The 24,161-nt window shown below is 48.0% G+C and overlaps 1 protein-coding gene across 9 annotated transcripts in view; it reads left to right on the top strand.

Annotated features, from left to right (window-relative positions):
- The window catches only part of TOM1L2 (target of myb1 like 2 membrane trafficking protein), a 129,026-nt gene that overhangs the window by 74,546 nt on the left and 30,319 nt on the right, over positions 1 to 24,161 (top strand). For 8 of the 9 annotated variants that reach the window (XM_036452251.2, XM_045586454.1, XM_036452248.2 and 5 more), the window contains exons 2-4: positions 2,261 to 2,345; positions 5,109 to 5,187; positions 16,940 to 17,089. In XM_036452251.2, the coding sequence (XP_036308144.1) occupies positions 2,261 to 2,345; positions 5,109 to 5,187; positions 16,940 to 17,089 (314 nt within the window). The remainder of the gene's footprint in view (positions 1 to 2,260; positions 2,346 to 5,108; positions 5,188 to 16,939; positions 17,090 to 24,161) is intronic. The other variant, XM_045586455.1, reaches the window with a different exon arrangement.

Raw genomic sequence — 24,161 nt, 5'->3', positions numbered from 1 at the left:
GGGGCTGGTGGTCCAAGGGCTCTTACTCCTTGGAGGCCATGGGGACCATAAAGTCCACCAGCCTCATTGTCAGACCAGGAAATGAGCTGACAAAGTGGTCATTCAGGGCAATGCCAGCCCCAGCATTGAAGGTGGAAGAGTAGGTGTCACTGATAAAATCATAGGAGACAGCCTGGTCCTCAGTATAGTCCAGGACATCCTTTTAAAATATATATATATTTTATTGATTTTTTTTACAGAGAGGAAGGGAGAGGGATAGAGCGTGAGAAACATTGATCAATTGTCTCCTGCACACTCCCTACTGGGGATGTGCCCGCAACTGAGGTATAATACATGCCCTTGACTGAAATCGGACTTGGGACCCTTCAGTATGCAGGCAGACGCTCTATCTACTGAGCCAAACCGGTCAAGGCACCCAGGACGTCCTTGAAGATCCCTCGGATACCTGTTTCATCACCTTTTTTTTTTTTATTTCAGACCAAGAAAGGGAGAAGGAAAGAGAGAAATAACAATGATGAGAGAGAATCACTGGTTGGCTGCTTCCTGCACACCTCCTACTATGGATGAGCCTGCAACCCTCACCACCTTCTCTGTGTCATAGTATTTGGCCACTTTCTCTAGACAGCAGGTCATATCCATCACCAACACACAGGGGATGGGGAAGGCGATGCCAGTGAATTTCCTATGCAGCTCAGGGATGACCTTGCCCACAGCCTCGCAGCACCAGTAGAAGCAGGGATGATGTTCTGAGCAGCCCCCCTCAGCCATCACACAACAGCTTCCCAGAGGGGCCATCCACAGTCTTCCAGCTGACAGTGATGGCATGGACCATGATCATGAGTCCCTCCTTGATGCCAAAGTTGTCATAGATGACCTTGGCCAGAGGCACCAAGCAGCTGGAGGTGCAGGAGGCATTGCTGACAATCTTGAGGGAGTTGTCATAGTTCACATCATCACAAACATGGGGCATCCACAGGAGGGACAGAGATGATGACCCTCTTGGCTGCCCTTCTAGTGAGCCCCGGCCTTCTTCAGGGTAGTGAAGTCACAGTGACTCCAACATATTCATCACCAGCATCGCCCATTTGATGTTGGTGGGCTCTCACTACTGAAAGATGGGGATGGGTTTTCCACTGATGACAAACTTCCTCTTCTCAACCTTGACTGTGCCTTTGAACTTGCCATTGGTAAATCATGCTGGAACATGTAGATCAAGCGTGTCAAACTCAAAGGCTAACACGGCCCAAATAAACAATGTTTAAATTTATGTGGGCCACAAAAAAATAAAAAACTTCAATTTTCATAGAAATGTAGACTATTTCAATAGACATGCTGAATACAAAGGGATGAAATAAATGAGTAATAGTTAATATAAAATAATAGAACATTTTAATAAAAATTAATGTTTTTCTTGAACATGAACTTACCAGACACTGAATAACTGCACAAATTAATAAATGTAACACAAATAAACCTATTCTTGTTCTCCAAAAGTGAAATATTTCCTGTTGCACATACCAAACAAGTCAGTCCAGGATTAATGACGTGGCATTCGGCTGCTAAAATATTTGCTGCTAGTATTAGTGGAGAGAAATGGTGTGCCTGCGTGTAAGGCGCGTAAGGGAAATGAATGCAACAAGATTATAGTCATCAGTCATTAGCAAATGTTGTAGTTTGTTATTAACAATTATGTATAACAGGATATTGTAAAAATTAAGTTATGAAATTTTTATTAAAATGTTTCTTACATAGGTTATATTGGCTGGGCCACAAAAATGTCTGTTGTGGGCTGCATGCGGGCTGCAGGCTTTGAGTTTGACATGCTTGCTGTAGACCACATAGTTGAGGTCAATGAAGGGGTTATTGATGGCAACTATCTGCTTTGCCAGAGTTAAAAGCGGAGCTGGTGACCAGGCGCCCAATGTGGCCAAATCAGTTTACTCTGATTTTCACCATCGTGTCTCGGGTTGTGGCTGCTGTGACCTGGCACTGCGCAGGAAGATGTGCCTGTCTGTTGAATGGGAGGAGTTGAGTGATTTTTAACAGCTTAGAGCTTTTCTGCCTGGAGTTTGGTGAAAGGACAGTGTTATGACATTAGCCTCTAGGCCCAGATCTCTCTCTCGCTGGGTGTTCTTTTGTGAAACAGAACCCTAGAACTGCTCTGTAGACTCCGACCATCTGGGAGATGTGGTGGTTCTGATTCCTGCCAGAACCCCTCATTCAGAAGAAATGTAAACCAGCTTTCTCTCTGACTTTACAGAAAAGGCGACAGATGGCTCCCTGCAGAGCGAGGACTGGACGCTGAACATGGAGATCTGCGACATCGTCAACGAGACGGAGGAGGGGTAGGTGCTCCCCTCACCGCCCGGGATGCTTGTCGGTTCCGGGTGTCACGCAGAGCCTGGCAGGGCTGAAGGATGTTGGCTGTTTTACTTTTTGTTTGGTTTTCAGTCTGTTTGCTTTGACATTTAATATGCTGACCTTTTTCAAATTGAGAAGGGGACGGGGAGGAAAACATTGATGTGAGAGAGATACATTGATCCATTGTCTCCTGTGCATGCCCCAACCGGGATCAAACTGCAACCTGAGTGTGTGCCCTAACCTGGAATCGAACCTGCGACCTTCTGGGACATGGAACAACACTCAAACCAACTGAGCCACACTGGCCCGGGCAATACGCTAACGCTCTTTAATTATCTTTCATCTTCCTATCCGCTTTGCCCCCATTTCCCCGATGGCAGTGCTGAGTCAGAGCCCTGGCAACCTCTTTTAATAACCTGCCTTCACTCGTCAGTGAAAATGAAGTTGCTTGGTTACTTGGTTCCCGGTAGTCGTTGGTCTCCATAGCCAGGCTGTCGCCCCTGCCCCCGTTCCTTCTCAACCTCTGCCTTCCCTTCACAGATGTGGGGCTATCTCTGCCATGTTTTCCTGGGCTGGGGCCCCAGGAGTCAGAGAGAGTGCCCACAGAGCAGCCTGGTGTTTCCGCAGTGGGTATCCCTGAGTTACCGAGTCTGTGCTTATTGTTATGCATGATATAGCCTCTTCTACTTCATAGCTGCATTCTAGTTACACTTCTTCCAAAGTAGTCTATATTTGGCCCTCCGCCACACCATACAAATGGAATTTATTATTGCTATTTCGCCTTGAACTGTCTCCAAAGTGGTAGGAGAATAGCCAGTCACCCCCAGGTAGTCCTTCTGAGGGTGAGTTTTCATTGTGGCTCCAGGGAGGGGCCTGCTGGCTGCTTCCCCCGGCACATCCCCCGCTGGGAGCTCTGGGTGCTCTGCCCGGAGCTTGTTCCCACTCCTCTGCTCCACGGCAGATCAGGAGAGGAGTGAGACTGACTGAGGTGGCTGCCATGGCCAGGGCTCACTGGGCTGGCAGAGCCCTGGAGAGAGGAAGCCACTCCATGCTGCTGGCCAGTAGCTGTGACCTTCACCAGCTCAAGTCCACAAACAGCCCTCAAAGCTGAGAGATCGTCAAGTCCCACATTTGCAGAAATCAGCATTCCTGTGTGGAGGCAGCCATACTGCAAACACCTGCAAGGACACATTCCCCAGAGAGCCTTGTCTCATCTGCCCTTGGACTCAGAGCCAAGGCTTCCTGCAGGCAGCCATTTTTCAAGTTGGGAGGGGAAAATAGGTCTCAGGTATTTTTAAATTTCTTCATTCTTTCCACATTGATTCATTTTAGAGAGATTAGAAGGGAAGGAAGGAGGGAGAGGAACATCTCTATCAGAGAGATACATTGATTAGTTGCCTTCCGTACATGCACCCTGACAGGGGCAGGGGCATCAAACCTGCAACCCAGATATGTGCCCTTGACCGGGAATTGAACCCGTGACCCTTCGAGCTGACACTCTAACCTCCGAGCCACACCGGCCAGGGCTTTACATTTCTTGAAGCCTTGCCTTGCTGTGTTTCTGTTTAAATAGGGCTGATTAGCCGAGCTTCCACACACACACACACCCCCCCCCCCCACATACACATATTAAAGGACTTTTTTATTTGGTAAGTAGATCATAAATATTTCAGGAGGAATAGAAGGTTTCTGACTTACCAACCTTCAACTTTGGAAAGATCAGATATATTGACACGTGAATCTTTAGAAGGCCGCCACTGTGAGAGCAAAAAGCAGGCCTACAGCTGGTCAGGTGATAGGGCTTGCCGGGGCCAGCCAGCTGGGGCTCCATGCCGGAAGTGCCTCCTAGGTCCACACCTTTGTTTAATCCTGACATAGAGTAAATTAAATAACAGGCCAGATATAAGGACTGTACTTGTTAGGGGGCTGCTGGGGACTCTACTCCCACTTCCAACAGTGACTTAAGGAAGAATGTGTTTCAAGTTCCAAATAATGAACTGATAGGTGAGCTTTTGAATAGGCCTTGTACACAGGGCCTGCCTGTAATTCTGTGAGATTCTCTGGGAATCCACAACAGATCCCTTACCTAAAAGCACACAGTTCCTTGGGTTTTGAGGAGACTAAAGTTTTCTTTTAAAGTTTTCTCAGGGAAAAAGAGGTTCCATGGAACTGGGGAGGAGCTGAACCCCAGGCCTATGCCAGGGCCTGGCCATTCTCTCTCTGTGGTCTCCTCAGTGTACCCACGCCCACTGAGGAGACCACAGAGAGAGGGAAAAAAGCAGCCCACTTTTTGTTTTGGACAAATACCTGTATGTGATACCAAAGTCAAAAGGGCTGCAAATAGACAAAGTGAAAAACCTCCCTGTCCCCTCTGTCCCCCAGTTCCCTCGGAAGGGGCAGCCGAAGTTAGCAGCTTCTGTGGCTCTTTCAGCGTGTGCCCTGTGTCTGTGTCTGTCTGTGGTCCTCGGGTAACTCACTCAGGAGCACATCCTATGCACTACTCTGCAGATGACTGTTCACATGGTCTGCTCTGTGGTGATTCACAGGAGTGTGTTCTTTGTGCAGCTGCATAGTACTCCATTATGTGGATACACAGGCTTTGTTTAGTTTATTTCCAGCCTTTTACAGTTATAAACATGCTAAGCAAATAACTCTGTAGAATGCTAGTTCACAAAAATGGCAGTGAATCTGTGGGACAGTGTCCCAAAATGTAATTTTTAAGGATCTTAATATGTCCTTTTCTCCAGGCCAAAGGATGCCATTCGAGCGCTGAAGAAGCGGCTAAACGGGAACCGGAACTACAGAGAAGTGATGCTGGCATTAACAGTGAGTACTGTCCGTGGTGGACGGGAAAGCACCTTGTAAAGTCCATGCTCCCGACCTGGCCTCACTCTCAGGCCTTTCCCTCTGTCCACTCAGCACAGCCTCTGATGTGTGCATTGAGGGCATGGAGTGTGCACCAAGAGGGTCAGTGGAGCATTCCCATAGCACCCTTGGGTGCCAGTTTCCTGTATAAACTGCTGACTTCCACCCCAGAACCTGCCCTGCTGCTGAGCTTTTCAGATGTTAATGCAAATGTTTGCAATAACCTTCCCAAACAGGTTTCATCATCTCCCTCCCTGGGATGAAAACACCGAGGCTCAGAGAGGTCTAGGGATTTACCCAGACTTCACAGCGAGTGAGGAAGCCAGCTGTGGATTCTGGAGTAAAAAGTGATCATCACTGGGAGGTTCTTGAAAAAGTCAGCCAACGGACTCCTGTCAAGAAGAAACAGACAGATTTCTGCCCTTCCTTAATATGTCAGAAAATTAAAAGGGACAACTTCCCGTGTGACTTCTGTCTTAGAAGCTGAAAAAATTCTTTAAAAAAAAAAACCTTTTTATTTTTAAATTATAGTTGACATATAATATTATTTTAGTTTCAGGTGTACAACCAGTGATTAGACATTTATATAACTTACAAAGTTATCACCTGGATAAATCTAGTACTCATCTGATACCATATATAGTCACTACAATATTATTGCCTGTATTCCCTATGCTGCACTTTACCTCCCCATGCCTATTTTATAACTACACCTTTTTCACCCATTTCCCCAACACCCCTGCCGCCTCCAACCTGGCATCTATCAGAATGTTTTTGTATCTATGAGTCTATTTTTGTTCTGCTTGTTTTTATTTTTATTTTTGAGACTCCACATATAAGTGAAGACATGGAATTTGTCTTTCTCTGTCTGACTTTATTCAGCACAATACCCTCTAGGTCCATCCATGTTGATACAAATGGCAAGATTTCATTCTTTTTCATGGCTAAGTCATATTCTGTTATATATATGCACCACTTTTTCTTTATCTGTTCATCTATGGATGGACACTTAGGTTGCTTCCATTTTTTGGCTGTCCTATATAATAAAAGGCTAATATGCAAATTGACTGAACGGCAGAATGCCTGATCACTATGATATGCACTGACTACCAAGGGGCAGATGCTCAATGAAGGAGCTGCCCCCTGCTGGTCAGTACACTCATCCAGAAGCTGGGCTCACGGCTAGTAAGCACAGCAGCAGTGGCAAGAGCCTCTCCTGCCTCTGTGGCAGTGCTAAGGAAGTCTGAGTGCCGGGGCATGGGCCTAAGCCATCAGTTGGACATCCCCCGAGGGCTCCCAGACTGCGAGAGGGTGTAGGCCGGGCTGAGGGGACCCCCCCCACCCAAGTGCACAAATTTTGTGCACCAGGCCTCTAGTTGTAAATAATACTGCAATAGACATATGGATGCATATGTTTTTTTCAATTTAGTGTTCTGTATTTCTTCATATAAATATCCAGAAGTGGAATTGCTGGATCCTTCTTTGTCTCTTATTATAGCTTTTGTTTTAAAGTCTATTTTGTCTGGTACAAGTATTGCTACCTCAGCTTTTTGTTTATTTGTTTCTATTTTCATGAAATATCTCTTTCCATCCCTTTACTTTAAGTTTGTGTATGTATCTTTTAATGTGAAGTGAGTCTCTTGTAGATAGCATATGTAAGGGTCTTGTTTTGTTATCCATTCAGTCACCTTGGTTTTTTTTATTGGAGCTTTTAAAGTAATTATTGATAGATAGTATGTATTTATTGCCATTTTATGATTCATATTTTTTTATCTCCTTCCTTCCTTCCTTTCTTTCTTTCAGAAGACCCTTTAACATTTCTTATGATGCTATTGTAGTTTGGTGGTGATTAACTCCTTAAGAATTTTCTTGTCTGTGAAGCTCTTTATCTGACCTTCAATTCTAAATGATAGCTTTGCTGGGTAGAGTAACATTGGTTATAGGTCCTGGCTTTTTGTCCCTTTGAATAATATTTCCTGCCAATTCCTTCTGGCCTGAAAAGTTTCTGTTGAGAAGTAAGTTCAGAGTCTTATGGGCACTCCTTTGTAGGTTACTGACTGTTTTTCTCTTCTTTTAAGATTCTTTCTTTGTCTTTAACCTTTGGCATTATAATTATGATGTGTCTTAGTGTGGATCTCCTTGGGTTCATCTTATTTGGGACTCTCTGTGCTTCCTAAAATGCATTTCTTTTTCCTTCACCAAGCTAGGGAAATTTTTTGTCATAATTTTTTTAAACAGGTTTTCATTTTCTTGCTCTCTCTCTTCTCCTCTGGCACCCCCATTATGTGAATGTTGGTACTTTTGATATTGTCCAAGAGATCCCGTAAGCTATCCTCATTTTTTTAAATTCCTTTTTCTTTTTGTTTTTCTGATTCGATGTTTTCTGCTACCTTATGTTCCAAATCGCTGATTCTTTCCTCTACTTTATCTACCAAATTGTTGATTCCTCCTAATGTATTCTTCATTTCATTTATGTAATTTTTTCATTTATGATAGGTCCTTTTTTATGTTTTCTACATCCATTTTTATGTTTCCTATCTTTTTGTTGAAGTTCCCACTAAGTTCCTCTACTTTCTCCCTAAGTTCATTGAGCATCCTTATAACAAGTGTTCTGAACTCTGCATCTGGTAGATTACTTGTCTCCATTTATTTCGTTTATTTTCTGGAATAATGTCCTGTTCTTTCACTGGGACATGTTTCTTTGTCTCCTCATTTTGGCTGCCTGCCAGAGTTTGTTTCTATGTATTAAGTAGAATTGCTATATCTCCGGAATTGTTGAGTGGCCTACGTAGTAGGTGTCCTGTAGGGCCCAGTGGCGCAGCCTCCCTCCTCACCTGAGCTGGGTGCACCCTCCTGTTGTAGTTGAGCCTTAACTGCTGTTGGAATGTCAGTGAGAGAGCTTGATCCATAGGTCCTTCGGTTGTGAGGGCCAGCTGTGTCCACAGAAGAGAATCAACAGTGCAGGGGCCAACCCCATGGAGCAGTACTCTCTTCAACGGGCTCAGATACCCACTGAGTCCACCCCTGGAATGTGTCATTAGTGGAGGTAGTGCTTCCATGTGATCTGAAGCTGTCCACCATATGCAGTGGCTCTTGGGCCTTTAGGAAGGTGCAGGCCAAGGTCAGCCACCATCTGTGACCTGCCTGAGGCCATCTGGCATGAGCTACAAAGCTATCTTCATATGGCTTGGAGGTACCCAGGAGAGGCTAACTTATGGACCAAGGCTGGCTGCTGCTAGTGCTGGGCCTGGGGCCACTTAGCAAGAGGTGTGAGGCTTGCTGAGACCAGATGCTACTTGTTTACAAGATTTTAAGAAGGTCAGCAACATGAGCCAAGATAGTCTCTTGGTATGGAAAATCCACTGGAAAGGCTTAGGGGGACCCCAAAGTTGAGTGGGGTGGGGGTTTGAGGAAATCACCAGGATGGGGTGAACAGTTAGCCAAGTTGATGGAAACTCTGATATGGAACCCGTCTTCTGGTCTGGAGAGTGGGAGGGGTGCTCAGCAAAGGAACAATTGTCTCTGTCAGCACTTGTCTGGGAGAACACTGCCCCTTTGGCCCTTGCCCTGATGCCAATAATTCAATTCCTCCCTATGTGTCCCTGGCACCTTTGAACTGCTGCCCCTAAGCTGGAGCTCAAAGGGAGTGAGTCTGAGTAAATCTGTTTGGGCCCTTTAAGAGGAACATCTGGGATTCCATGTGACTCAGCCACAATCCCTGATGGTTTTGATAGTGAAAAGTTATAGGGGCTTCTCTTCCCAGCACCTGGGCTGCGGGGCCTGGTGTGGGGCTGGGACACCTGGCTCCTAATGGGGGACTGAAACTGGGTGTGGGACCTGCCCAGTCTGCATCTCCACTCCCCCTCAAACTTTGATGTGGCTTCTTTATATCCTTAGTTATAGAACTTGTGTTCAGTTGGGTTTCAGGCATTCTGAATGATGGTTGTTCTCTAGTTGTAATTTTGATGTGGTTGTGAAGATTCCTGGTACCCCATTTACCTACATGCTCTTTTGACTGGAGACTATCTAAGGCAGTGGTTCTCAACCTTTCTAATGCTGCGACCCTTTAATACAGTTCCTCATGTTGTGGTGACCCCACCCATAAAATTATTTTCATTGCTACTTCATAACTGTAATTTTGCTACTGATATGAATCGTAATGTAAATATCTATGTTTTCCAATGTTCTTAGGTGACCCTGCTAGCAGTTCTCAACCTGTGGGTCATGTAACTGTAGCAGGATTATTCACAATAGCCAGTAGTCAGCACTGGGCTTCTCTATAGGCTTGAACAGTTTTTTATTTGTCCAGAACTGCCGTTTCCTTCTAAAACAGAGAAACTGTTTAGATTTTTTGCCCAAGTGAAAACCCAAGACTTTAGGAGTGTTCTTTCTTCCAGGGAATTGGGATTTGAATGATAAAGACCATTGAGAAATAGGAAGTTGAAAGTTCTGGTTTTTTTCTCAGAAGTTGAGCCATGTCATTCATTAAATCCAGAGCTTGCCTAAAATGAACTGTTTCCAGTAACTAATCACCAGGTAGTCACTCTAACGTGCCAGGACAGTCCTATCCTTTATGTGCCCAACTTAATGGGAACCCCACTGAGTGGAAATCTTCCTAAAATGGCCTCTGCCTTCATCTCCTTCCTGCAGCAGAACAGCTGAGTGTTGTCTAACCTTTCCTGACAGCCAGGTCTCATTTAGAATTAGTGTTTCCCCCAGTTTATTGAAATGTTATTGACATATAACACCTGCAAGTTTAAGGTGTACGTTGTGATGATTTGATATACATATATATTGCAAAGTGATTACCACAATGTTAGTGAATACCCTCACATCATTACTGTTTGTGTGTTTGTGTGTGCTGATAGCATCTAAGATCTATTGTCTTGACAATTTTCAAATATATACTACAATATTGGTGATTATAGTCACCATGCTATACATTGGAGTCCCAGAACTGACTCAGTTATAGCTGGAAGTTTGTAACCTTCCATGAATATCTCTGCTTTTCCCCCAGCCTCTGGCAGCCATTGTTCTACTCTCTTTCTACAAATTCAGCTTTTTTATATCTGTATGTAAGTGAGAACATACAGTATTTGTTGTTCTCTGTCTGACTTATTTCACTTAACAGAATGACGTCCAGACCCATCCATGTCACAAAAGGTAGAATTTCTTCCTTTTCATGGCTGAATAATATTTTATTGTATATATAGTACACCCAACTATATTCCTTTTTCTTTCTATTTTTTTTAATCCTCACCCGAGGATGTTTTATTTTCCCCATTGATCTTAGAGTGGAAGAGAGAGGGAAAGACAGAGAAATGTCAATGTGAGAGCAACACATTGATTGGTTGCCTCCTGCACACACCCTGACCTGATACCCACTGATTCCGCCCCTTGAATGTGTCATTGTGGAGTCAGTGCTTCCATGTGATCTGAAGCTGTCCATCACATGCAGTGGCTCTTGGGCGTTTAGGAAGGTGCAGGGGCTGTGCCAGGGAGGAGCCTGCAACTGAGGTACATGCCCTTGACTGGAATTGAACCCGGGACCCTTTTGTCTGCAGACCAAAACTCTATCCACTGAGTCAAACCGGCTAGGCCTCCAACATTTTCTTTATGCACTCTTTCACCAGTGAACACTTAGATTGTTTCCATGTCTTGGCTATTGTGAATAATACTGCAGTGAACATGGGGGTACATATATTTTATTTATTTATTTGTTTGTTTGTTTGTTTGTTTGTTTATTTTTAAATATATTTTATTGATTTTGTACAGAGAGGAAGGGAGAGAAATAGAGAGTTAGAAACATCGATGAGAGAGTGTCATCGATCAGCTGCCTCTTGCACACCTCCTACTGGGGATATGCCCGCAACCAAGGTACATGCCTTTGACTGGGATCGAACCCAGGACCCTTCAGTCCCCAAGCCAACACTCTATCCATTCAGCCAAACAGGTCTCGGCTATATTTTATTTTTAATATACATTTATTAAATTGACTGGGTGACATTGGTCAACATGAACATAGGTGTCAGGTGTGGGTTTCTATAATATGTTACAAGATCTGTATATTGCTCCGTGTGCCCACCACTCACAGTCAGATCTTCTCCTGTCACCATGTATTAGGATCTCCTCCTTCCACCCCTTCCCTCTGGCAACCACCTCACTGCTGTGTGTGTTCATGAGTTTCCATTTTCTATCCCACATCTGAGTGAGATCGGATGGTTCTTAGCTTTTTCTGACTGCATAACGTTCTTAAGGTCCATCATGTTGTGAATGGTGGTATTTCATCCTTTCTCTTGGCTGAGTAGTATTCCATTGTGTGTATATAACACATCTTAAAAAACTTTTTTTTAAATCCTCACCTGAGGATATTTTTCCATTGATCTGTAGAAAGAGTGGAAGAGAGAGGGAAACAAAGAGAGAAATATCAATGTAAAAGAAACACATTGACCAGTTGCTTCCTGCATGAGCCATGAGGAGGGCCTAGGCCTTTATTAAGTTGTGGTACTTTCCTTCTATTCCTATTTTATTGAGTATTTTAATCATAAATGGGTATTGTATCTTATCAGATGTTTTTCCTGCATCTATTGATAAGATCATATGATTTTTATCCATTCTTTTGTTAATGTGATGTATTCTGTTAATTAATTTGTGTGTGTTGAACCATCCTTATGTCCCTGGAATGAACCCCACTTGATTGTGATGTATGAAATGGTGGATGTACTGTTGTATCAGATTTCCTAGTGTTTGGTTTAGGATTTTTGCATCTGTCTTCATCAGAGACATTAGTCTGTAGTTCTCTTTTTTTTATCATCTTTGCCAGGTTTTGGTATCAGGGTTATATTGGCCTCATAGAATGTGTTAGGAAGTATTACCTCTTCAATTTTTGGAAGAGTTTAAGATGGATAGGCTTTAAACCTTCTTTGAACATTTGGTAGAATTCACTGGTGAAGCTATCTGGTCCTGGACTTTCGGGGGGGAGTGTTTTTGATGTTTGTTTCAATTTTCTCACTGTCAATGTGTTGTTGTTTTTTACTATGGGTTATTTGTGTGTGTGTGTGTGTGTGTGTGTGTGTGTGTGTGTGTGTGTGTTTAAGTATATTTTTATTGATTTCAGAGAAGAAGGGAGAGAGAGAAACATAAATGATGGGAGAGAATCATTGATCGGCTGCCTCCTGCATGCCCCACTCTGGTGATCAAGCCTGCAACCAAGGCCTGCCCTGACCCAGAATCAAACTATGACCTCCTGATTTATAGGACAATGCTCAGTTACTAAGCCATGCCAGTCAGGCCCTTATGTATTTTTTGCATTAACCCCTTATCTGATAGTTAGTAAATATGTTTTCCCATTCTGTGGGTTGCCTTTTTATTCTCCTAATTGTTTCTTCTGTTATGAAGAAAAGTTTTAGTTTGATGTAGTACCAACCACTTGTTTATTTTTTGTTTTGTTGCCTTTGCTTTTGGTGTCATATCCAAAAAATCTTTTTCAAAATTAATGTCAAGGAGCTTCCCCCCTATTTTTCTTTTAGAAGTTTTATGGTTTAGGGTATTATATGTAAGTGTTTAGTCCATTTTGAGTTAGTTTTTGTGAGTGGTGTGAGTTAGAAGCTCGTTTCATTCTTCTGCGTGTGGATAACCAGTTTTTCCAGCACAGTTTATAGCAGACTGTCCTTCCTCCCATTAAGTCCTCTTGGCTCCCTTGTCAAATATTAGTTGACTGAGTAAGTATGCGTTTATTTCTCGGCTCTTGATTCTGTTCCATTGGTTTGAGTTTATTTTTATGCCAGTACCAGACTGCTTTGCTGACTGTAACTTTGCAATATAGTTTTACATCAGGCAGTGTGATACTGTCAGCTTTCTTCTTCCTCAGCATTGCTTTGCCTATTGAAAGCCTTTTATAGATCTCTATGAATTTTAGGATTGCTTTTTCTATTTCTTTGAAATATGTAGATGGCTTTGCGTAGTATGAACATTTAACAATATTAATTCTTCCAGTCCATGAACACAGGATATCTTTCCATTTATGTGTGTCTTCAGTTTTTCTCCAATATTTTATAATTTTCAGGGTAATGATCTTTTACTTTCTTAATTACATTTATTTCTAAGTATTTTTAAATTTTTAATATTTTAATTTTAGTGATCATGTCTTTGCTGCCGACCCAGTGATGCCTTGGGGGACTGATTAAATGTGCAAGTCCCTGCCCTGCCCCTGCACAAGGCCCTTGTCTGGTGCACGAGCAGGGCCCCATGCCTACTTCCATGACTTCGCTCTTTGTCTTATCTTACCCTATCAGTCATCTCAGTTCTGCTCCTGTGGGCCTTTCCTCACTTCATAGCTGTACACTCAAACACTGTTCACAGTTACCCCAAGTAGGATTTAGGCAGAGGTCCTGAGGGGGCTCTCTGCTTGGGCATGAACTGGAAACATCTGTTTCTGATTGCTTGGAGGCACCTTCTGCTTACTCCTGGGCTTTGGCTCCATTCTAGAAAATTGCTGCTGTGTGTTTCATGCCCTGCAACCCACAGAGACAGTTTTCCAGGGGCCTTTTTTGGCAGAGTGGCATGAAGTGGGCCTTGCCAGCCAGAGAAGACCTCCCACGTCTCCTGCTTTTCTAGGCTGTGGCTGCTCTGTAGCACATGCCACCTCTGCCCAGGGCATTGCCAAGCCTATGTAGCTGAGCCCTGGAGTATCTAACTTTAAAATCTGCTCCAGGGAAGGAGAAACCAAGATGGCAGCATAGGTAAACACCTGAAATTGCTGCCTCACACACCACTTCAAAACTACAACTAAAAAACAAAACAGACATCATCCAGAACCACAGGAAGGCTGGCTGAATGGAAATTCTGCAACTGGAAGGGAAGAGAAAAGCATAGTGAGACTCAGAGGAGGTGCGGGAGTAAAGTATGGAAGCGTGGGGGGGGGGGAGGGCTGGCAACTGAGGACACTGTTGTCTTTTTCAACCGTGAGGGAGACACAAGCTCCCGACTGCTCTGAACCCCAATTCCTCGCGAGACTCGGGGGACCCAGACTCATGCAGAAAGAAACTGGGCTGTCTGGCATCAGGCGGAACTCCAGAGTGGCTTTCTCTCTGAGGTGCTTGCAGCGCTTACCATGGGACACTGAGACCCAGGGGCCTCTTAGGGCAGGGCTGAGGATCCGCCAGAGCTGTTTGCCCCACCCCGTTAATTCCCTGAGACCCCGCCCACCCTAGGTATGCGCAGAGGCTTTTGCATATGAATGGCCTGGCCCTTTGCGATCTAAAATTACCTAACAAACTGTAGCTGGGTCAGAGAGACCCAGAACATACAAAAGAAGGCCAAAGGCCCCACAGCAGCTTGCATTGCTTCACAGCTGAGCCTCATCTGGGCACCTCCAAACCCCAAACAAAGAAGAGGAAACTGCAGATCTCTCTGTAGCTCCTGCTGGGTAGCCTCAGGCAGAGGCTAAATTAATACCTCCTTAGAGTTCCAAGAGCCAGTGTACCCAGTGGTCAGAGTGGGGCCATACAGATTACAACTCCTCAGATCCATAAGGGACACACTCAGGGGGCAGACTCAGGGAGCACCAAAGCCACACTGAAGCAAGTCTTGCCCCATAGGGGTGTCTCCAGCACAGAATTTTCCCATCCTAAACACAACTGATTCTCACAGCCAATTGGCCTGGAGGTCAATTCTTCCCAGTGATACCAACAACAATCAAGGCTTAACTACAACAAGACTGTGTGTAAAGCCCACAAAGGGGTGCACCAAGAGTGTCCACCTCAGGTAAGTGGGGAGGCTGAGCCACTGGTCCCTACAGGACACCTAACACACAAAGCCACTCTGTTAACTCAGGGAAGCAGCCAAATGCAGAGACAAAGAAACAGGTTACAAATGACAGAAATGGAGGAAAACAAACTACTGGATATAGAGTTCAAAACCACAGTTATAAGGTTTTCAAGAATTTTCTAGAAACCGCTGATAAATTTAGTGAGACACTCAAGGATATGAAAAAGAACCAACTAGAAATTAAGCATACACTGACTGAAATAAAGAATAATATACAGAGATCCAACAAGAATCAAGTCAAAGATTTGAAATACAAAGAAGCAAAAAACACCCAACCAGAAAAGCAAAAAGAAAAAGGATCAAAAAACATGAAGATAGTGTAAGGAGCATCTGGGAAAACTTCAAGCGTACCAACATTCACATTATGGGGTTGCCAGAAGAAAAGAGAGATCAAGATACTGGAATCCTATTTGAAGAAATAATGACAGAAAACTTCCTCTATCTGGTGAAAGAAATAGACTGACAAGTCCAAGAAGCACACAGAACCCCAAACAAAAGGAATCCAAAGAGGACCACACAAAGGCACATCATAATTAAAATGCCAAGAGCAAAAGACAAAGAGAATATTAAAAGCAGCAAGAGAAAAGCATAATGCTTCCTGCAGGGACTGAACTGTTCCGTCACTTGAGCATGTACTGCAGCCTGTGGAATGGCATCTCAGCATCAAAGTTCTCATTTACTGGCTCCTCCCCTGTGCTAGGTGCTTGCGTGGCAGCATCACTATAGTTCTGGAAGGGAGTGCTCATGTGCCCACTTTACAGATGGCGAAGCAGAGGCTCAGAGACTTGCCCTGGACCACTCAGAAAGTGGTGGAGCTGAGATTCAAGCCCACACTGGCCATCTAGCCAGAACCCACACACATCTGTGCTTTTCTGACAGGCTCAGGCCTGTGTAACTGATTGTCCCAGATGGGACGAGTGGGCAGGGTTTGGAAGGATGCATGACCTTAAACCCTAATGGCAGCAGAAGCCCACAAACCAGTTATTAAAGGTGGAAAGTCATTTTCCATTTTAGTTGCAAAAGCAGAGGTGTGGTGTATGTGTGTGTGTGTGTGTGTGTGTGTGTGGGTGTGTGTGTGGGTGTGTGGGTGTGTGTGTGGGTGTGTGTGTGTATGTGTGTGTGTGGGTGTGTGTGTGGGTGGGTGTGTGTATGTGTGTGTGTGGGTGTGTGTGGGTGTGGGTGTGTGTGTGGGGGTGGGTGTGTGTGTGTGTGGGGGGGGTGTGTGTGTGGGGGGGGTGTGGGTCTGTGTGTGTGTGGGTGTGGGTGTGGGTGTGTATGGGTGTGTGTGTGTGGGTGTGTGGGTCTGTGTGTCTGTGTGTGTGTGTATGTGTGTGGGTGGGTGTGGGTGTGGGTGTGGGGGGGGTGTGTGTGTGGGGGGTTGTGTGTGTGTGTGTGTGTGTGTGTGTGTATGTGTGTGGGTGGGTGTGTGTGGGGGGGGGGTTGTGGGGGTGTGGGTGTGGGTGTGTGTGGGTGTGGGTGTGTGGGTGTGTGCTTCCTCATATTACTAGGGCAGACAACTCCCTGGACAATTCTTACTGTCACAGCAGCCTTCCCTGTGACAGAGCATGTGTCCCGTTGGCTAATGCCACACACCCAATGGCCCAGAGGGAGGACAAAGTGCTGATTTTTAGAGACCACTCAGTCATTTCATTCCCACTTTCCCTGCTCCGGTGAAAGTGATGCCTAAATGAACAACCAACGACCTGATTTGTGTGCGGGGCAGGCAGCAGGGGACTGCCTCCCCCTGAGGTATGCCTGGATTACTGGGTGAGGATGCGGTGTGGTTAGGCTGGTTCTAAAGGAGCTTGGCGGGGAGATGTTCGGGGGAAGGAAAAGGTGGAAACTCCGCAGGCATGTGTGGTCACCTCTGCTCCCTCCGCACCAGGTGCTGGAGACCTGTGTGAAGAACTGCGGCCACCGCTTCCACATCCTCGTGGCCAACCGAGATTTCATCGACGGCGTTCTGGTCAAAATCCTCTCTCCCAAGAACAACCCGCCCACCATCGTGCAGGACAAGGTGCTGGCCCTGATCCAGGTAGGTCAGCTCCTCTTGGCTGTTTGTGGGCCCGCGGTGAGTCCGCATGCTTGGCCATCCTTTGGAAGGAAGAATGGAGGCTTCTGGGTTTCGATGTCCGTTGCATAACGCTTCCTTTCTACACTCATCCCCTGCAATGGAACCTTAAGTGCGGCTCTCCAGCCAGTTGACAGAGCTTCACGGCCTGGGTGCCTGGCCCGCTGCGGCCCACAGGGCAGGCAGGGCCTTGGCAGGACTCTGAGCCTCAGGGACAGGGTGGCGTAGGCAGGGCCATGTCAGAGGAGCGTGCAGGCTGCTGAGTTCCAGGGGCAGCTGTGGGGCTGCAGGGAGGAGGGGCCGGTGGTGTTGGGAGTGACTGGCTGAGGAGAGGAGGACTCCTTTGGACCCTGCAGGATGCTGAGGAACTTGGTGGAAAGGGCAGAGTGGGAAAAGCATAGCAGCAAAGACAATAGCAAATACAAAGGCCGGATGCGTCAGCGAGGGCAGTGACACATTTGGGTGCATCATTATTTGCTCTGTAACAAACTCTCTCGAGGCGTAGCATTTTAACATGGATGGTCATTGTCTCCTGTTTCTGTGGGTCAGGAGTGCAGGGAAAGCCTGCTGGCGCCTCTGGCTCGGGGGCCCTCTGGAGGCTGCAGCGAAGGTGCTGCCAGGACTGCCTGGTCCAGCGCAGTGGGAGCTGCAGCAGCCTGTCCACGGGGCTCCCCATAGGGCAGGGCAGCGCTCAGGCCTTGCTGACCGCTGGGAGGAGGCCTGAGTTTCTCCCATGGGGACCTCCTGAGTGTCCTCATGACATGGCAGCCGGTTCTCCCAGAGCAGAGGACCCAGAAAGCATGAGGAGGCTGTGGTGCCTGCTGAGCTGTGCCTCACAAGTCACACTGCACCTCCGTGGCCAGTCTGTTTGTTAGAAGGGAGTCGTCCGGTCCAGCCTCAGGAGTGGGAAAGTTAGTGGTTCCTCTTAAAGAGAGAGGGTCCAGACTGCCCCCGCAGATAGAGTGTAAGGAAGACTGGGGGGCGGAAGACAGGACAGAGAGATAGTCAGGGCTTACAGGCCACATGGCACTGAGGAGCGTGTGCCTTATCCTATGGGCAGCGGGAGCTCTTGGATGTTTCTGAGCTGGCTGAACAGTCAAATCTGGTTTTAGACCGACACCGTGGTACGTACGTGCGTCACAAAGCACGTCCAGTGCGGACGATTGGTGCTGTCATACAGCAGATAACCTGCAGTGCCATGAGGAGAGGGAAGAGAGCTGGAAGGAGGACTGGGAAGGCGGGCAGGTGGCTAGGGGCAAGCTTTGGAGGCAGTGTGGCAGCCCAGAGGAGAGAGGGGCCTGAGCCAGGGAGCGCTGGCTCTGTCCTGCCTGCGCCTGTGCCTGCATCCTCCCAGCACGTGGAGCAGACTTCCACACTCAGCCTCAGAGCCTCCCACCGCCTGGCTTGCAGGTGTCACCCTCTCTCCCGTCACTCTCTTATGCTCTTCACGTTCCTCCACGCCAGCTTTCCCACCACCTCCCCGTCTGAGCTCTCCGCGAGCTGGGCCACTTCATCTCCGGGGTCTCAAGCACTTGACCACAAACCCTCATTCTGTGTGTCCGGCCGCTGCCTGTGAGACCTCACCGCGCACTGGTTGATGCCCAGCTCACTCCCCTGCCCCCGGTATTTGTATCAGGAAAGTGAATGGGGACTTTTTCTTACAAAACATAGGACATCTCCGCCTAAGCTGTGCATGCCCCCAGTGACATGGGGGAGGTCTCTGGAGTCAGACTGGAGTCCTTCCTGCGGCCAGACCAGTGGCTGTCAGCTGCCCCTGCAAGCACAGCACAGTGAGGCCATGATCCCCACTTCCTCTGCTGACTGTGGCCCCTGGCTCTCCCTGGGGACACCAGCCCGGCACCCCCACCCCTGCCCGTCAGACTCACCGCCTTCCCAGCACTACTTCTTCCCAGTGGCAAACCTCTACCTGCTTGTGTGTAAAATGGGCCTGCGTTCCTGCCTTTGTACTCCAGCCCTGCTCTGTGCGATGGTCCGAGCAGCCCGTGGCCACACCCATGCTCCGAGGACAGCCCTCCGGCCTGGCAGCAGCATGTGCTCCGCCGACAGGGGCTGCTGGGATGGGCCTTGAGGTCCCGCTGAGAAACCTCCAGGGGCTTCAGATCAGGACACGTCCCGTGGGCTTAGTAACCTCACGGGCAGTTCTCCTGCTCAGCGTCTGAAGCTTCCTAAGAACTTCGTCGCTCATGGCTGTCGCTCATGGCTAATAACGGAGAAGCACAGGCAGCGTTCGGAGTGGGGGTGGCTTGGCTTGTCATGGGGTGGAAAAGGAATAGAAAGATCAGCCTTTTCTTTTACTTTTCATTGATCTGTATATACAGGAAGTCACATACTTGAAAAGCATATACAACTTGATAAATTTTTATACACTGAATATACATGTAACCCGCATGGGGAGTCAGGGGGGCCATCCCAGGTGTGGGGCTTGGTGGGTGTGTGTCACATTCCACTTCACAGCACAGGGCAGAGCGGGGCTCTCCTGTGGAGCTTCACCTGCAGTCTGTGCCGGCGCTGCTGTCTGTGTGTCTGTGTGTCCGGCCGCTGCCTGTGAGGCCTCACCGCGCACTGGTTGACCACGGCTCCCTTTCCCACCGCGCACCTTGCTGCTGGGCCTGCGGGGGCCGTGCTTAGCATCCTCCGCTACAGAGGGCGCTTGCTAGTCAGGGCTGGTACGAAAGGTGCTGCTGGGAGCCTCTAGCATGTGTCCTTGGTGACATGTGTCACTTGGTTGGGTATCTGTTGGTCCAATAGGTGAAACTGCCATCTTTGTTGGTCAGAATGGTAGAATATTAGCAATTTCGGAGAGTTCAGCCTCACAGCTAGGCGTGCAGTTGCTGGTGGTAGAGAGTGCCCACGCACTGGGTCATAGTGCTATGACCTCTTCACGTCCTCACCAGTGGGCGGCATCTTCTTCATCACAGTGCTTCTGATGAGTATGCCGAGGCTGTCACCCTTTGAAAAGAAGGTGATTTTATTTGCATATTAAATGCAAAGAAAGCCTCCCAGAGAGTCTGGTCATTCCCTGGGAGAGCAAGTGCTGCTCCCACGAGAGACAGGGAGGGGCTGGGGTGCCAGGCCGCTGGCTTTGGCCGGCGTGGGAGTGCAGCAGGCCCTCGTGTCAGTGCAGCCGGAGTGAGTGTGGGTGCAGAGCCACACTGCGGCCACTCTCCCTCCCGGACCCTGCTTTCTGCTCTCCATGCCCAGCTGCTGGGAAGTGGGCCGGCCAGTCCCGTGTGAGGGCTCAGTGGGCCGTCCCCGCTGCGGGCGGAGGGCTTTGTCTCTCGGGAGGGAGCCCGTCTCCCTGGTCGCCTGGAAGGAAAGATGCTGAGAGCAGAGCGGCCTCCAAAGCAGCTTGCCAGCTCCGTCACTCCTGCCTCTGAACTTCCTGCCACTCCAGCTTTTCCCTCCTTGTGATCCGTGGCTGGCCTTCTGGCTGCGTTTCTTTCTGTTTCATGCCATCCCTCAGCCTTCCCTGGTGCTGTCTGCAAGAACAGCAGTGAGAGCATCCTGCTAGCGAGGCGTCAAAGCGTGCTGAGGGCATGCCTTCGCTGCTCTCCGCCCGCCCGCCCGCCCGCCCGCCCCGCCTCCGCAGCAAGGGTCTGAGAGCACAGTGGGACCTCGGTTCTAACTTAACTTGTTCCAGAAGGCTGTTCGAGAAGCAATTTGTTTGAAAACGGAATCATTTTTGCCGTTAGAAATAATGTAAACTGAATAGTCCAGCCCAGTCCACCATATGATTCCCTGTTTTAACCTTTCTTATATACAGTTTAACCTTTCTTGTGTACAGTACTATTTAATCTATAAATAAATATAAACAAAAAGGAAAGGAAATTTACAGTAAAAAAGTGAAACTTTACATACACACTAGAACTGCCTTTAATGTTGCCAGCTACTGATGACTGAATATGGAGGAGGGGGGCGGCATGGGGCGGAGGGGGGGAGGAGGAGGGGTCATTGTTTGGAAGAGGAGGTGGCTTTGCTTCTGGGGTTCTTTCTCTTCCCCTCTTTGCTCCACTGGGACTTGCTTCAGGCTCGCTGGGCCTCTGTCCCAGTAAAAACCATCCAATGATTGTGCCGCTGTTTTCACACTTTCCTGAAGGGAAACACTGCTCTGTCTCTGAACAAGTTCATGCACAGTTTGCTACTTCTTTGTCAGACTGTGCATTCCCCAGCATTCCCTTGGTGCGTGCGGTAGGAATAGCCTCCCTTCCCCACCCCTCCTCTGAAGGGGCTCCTCAGCTGCCGCGGCTGCTCCTCTGTGTCCTCCCCATCACCGTCCACTCCAAGCCACGGACCCGCCCAGAGACACAGTGTCCCCAGCGGACAGGCTCCCCTCACAGCCTCGCAGGCTTTGGCACAGCTTCTCCCTGGCGATTGTGTGGTTCTGGAACTCTCCCCATGCTCTGTCTATGATCCTCAGTGAGTGAGGACATTCAGGTGTTCCTTTCAGCACCTCCTCAGGGGTCAGTCCGTGTCAGAGGTCACCTCAGAACACCCCTGGAACAGGGCCTTTGAGCAGAGCTCCTTAAGTTAGAAATGACCTGCTGTTCTGTGGGCTGGATTGGAAGAGTTGTTAGGTGGCGAGGACCCAGCAGGGGGGAGGCTGTGGCTGGTGAGGACCCAGCAGGGGTGAGACTGTGGGTGGTGAGGACCCAGCAGGGGCGAGGCTGTGGACGGTGAGGACCCAGGAGTAACGTTGGCGGTGCTCCTGGCCGTGTCCCGCGATGACTTCTGCGCGGTGGTCCTCCAGCATGTCCTCCCAGCGAGCCTGTCTTTTCACAGTGGAACACTTGTTGGAACATACCCCTGGGCCTCCACGTATTCTAGAAGTTCTGTCAGGAAATCCTGAGCAGCTGCTTTGTTAGAGTGGCCGCCTCCCCATGTCCCTCCCCGCGAGTGCCACCCCCCCCTTTCCCACCGCTGGGCCCGGCGCCCTCCGCAGCCTCCGTCTGGTCCCGGGGCTTCGGAGGTCAGAGTGCAGGTCTGCGCTCTGTCACAGATCTTGCCTTTGAAATTTTATCACTGGCTAAGTGCTTTTTGTTTATCCAAATCAACAACAATTTCTCTAACTCTTCAGTGGCTACAGTTGTTTCCTGAGCACTTCCACACCCGCAGCAACGTCAGCCTCTTCATGTTTTAAAGTTGTGCTGTTGGCCTGCCATATCGGTAACCAGTCAGACACATGGACATCTCTATCACACTTCACAATTATTTCTTTTTTAAGCTCTATTGTTGTTCTCACAACTTTTAAGAACATATTTTTAAATTATTTTTAGAGAGAGGAAAGGAGAGGGATAGAGAGATAGAAACATCGATGAGAGAGACACGTCGATCGGCTGCCTCCTGCATGTGGGGGATCGAGCCCATACCCATGTGCCCTGACTCAGAAGCAAACTAATGACCTTTTGGCTCCTGGGTTGATGCCAGCCGGGCCTCACAACTTTCCGTTTTACTTTGCTGCTATCACTCACTCTTAGCGCCCAGGATAATTTACTGTAGGTGTTTAATAATAAGCAGCCACAAAACAAAAAACATAAGATATCCACAGCACAGTTTCCTGAGATGTTAACAACACAAGATTCAGCCGTCAGCTGACTCATACTCATGCATTCTCTCCTTTGTTTGTTGCCTGGGAAACATGTGACTGACCATACAGGTAACTGGGTCAAAAATCGAAGTTTTGTTCAACAACCAAGATAATATTTCTGTGACCAACTTGATTCAGAACCAAGGTCTGACTGACAAAAGGGGCTGGGCTGGGCTGGGAAGCTGTTGTGTTCTTAGAAGGTGTCAGAGAACTGATGGCTGAATCTGTGTGGACGGCAGCTCTCCAGACCCTGCCACTGGGAACAGGAAGTTTGGTTCAGGGGAAGAAGCAAAAGATGACAGAAGCTTTATTTTGTCCAAAGAATAGAACCCATAGTTTAAATCAGTAATCATTTATCTGAAATTTGATGATTTTAAATTGTCAAAACTTGAGGGATACAAAAATGAATAGGATATGGTTCATGTTTTATAAGGTTTTAGTCTGGACTTTGGCATACAATCCAAAGGAACAAAGGAAATCCTAGCTAATAAAAGAGTAATATGCAGATTGACCATCACACCAACACACAAGATGGCTGCCCCCATGTGATCAAAGATCCTGCCCCCAGGTGGACAACAAGATGGCCACCACAAGATGGCTAGCAGGGGAGGGCAGTTGGGAGGGACCAGGCCTGCAAGGGAGGGCAGTTGTGGGTGATCAGGCCAGCAGGAGAGGAAAGTTGGGAGGGAGTCCTACAAGGGAGGGCAGTTGGAGGCGATCAAGCCTGCAGGGGAGGGCAGTTAGAAGTGGCCAGGCCGCCAGAGGAAGGAAGTTGGAGGTATACAGGCTTGCAGGGGAGCAGTTAGACATCAATCAGGCTGGCAGGGGAGTGGTTAGGGGGTGAACAGGCTGGCAGGCAGAAGCAGTTAGGGGCAATCAGGAAGGCAGGCAGGTGAGCAGTTGGGAGCCAGCAGTCCTGGATTGTGAGAGGGATGTTCTACTGCCAGGTTTAGTCCTGATCCCAGTGGACATCCCTTGAGGGGTCCCAGATTGGAGAGGGTGCCGGCTGGGCTGAGAGACACTCCCTCCTGCTGTGCACACATTTCGTGCACGGGGCCTCTAGTAAAGGCATAACTTTCTTTTTCCCCCCTCTTTTTTCTCTGGGTCTTTCAACTTCCGACACTGTAGGCGCAGAGGCAGGAAAAGGAAGAACTACGTGAAGAGCAGAGAGGCACCCACTGAGTCACTAACCAGCCAGGGCTGTCAGGGGGCCAGCACTGCTGGTCACTGCTCCCCAGTGGCTTTTCACTGCCTCTGTCCCTGGCGGTTTGCGCCTCCCGGGGAACAGGTTCTCCGAGCCCTGGGCCACATCCCTGCTTTATCGCGTCACCACAGTCTGTTGCCATCCAAAGTGGCCACCTTCCTCTGTTCTCTGAAGTAGGACAATAGGTGCTTAGTAACCAGAGCACAGGAGTCAGTGCCGGCTGCTCT

This window comes from Pipistrellus kuhlii, unplaced genomic scaffold (assembly GCF_014108245.1).
Source record: "Pipistrellus kuhlii isolate mPipKuh1 unplaced genomic scaffold, mPipKuh1.p scaffold_m20_p_23, whole genome shotgun sequence".
NCBI classification, from domain to species: domain Eukaryota; kingdom Metazoa; phylum Chordata; class Mammalia; order Chiroptera; family Vespertilionidae; genus Pipistrellus; species Pipistrellus kuhlii.
Note: the sequence above shows the minus strand (reverse complement) of the source record. Positions and strands in the feature narration are given on the sequence as shown.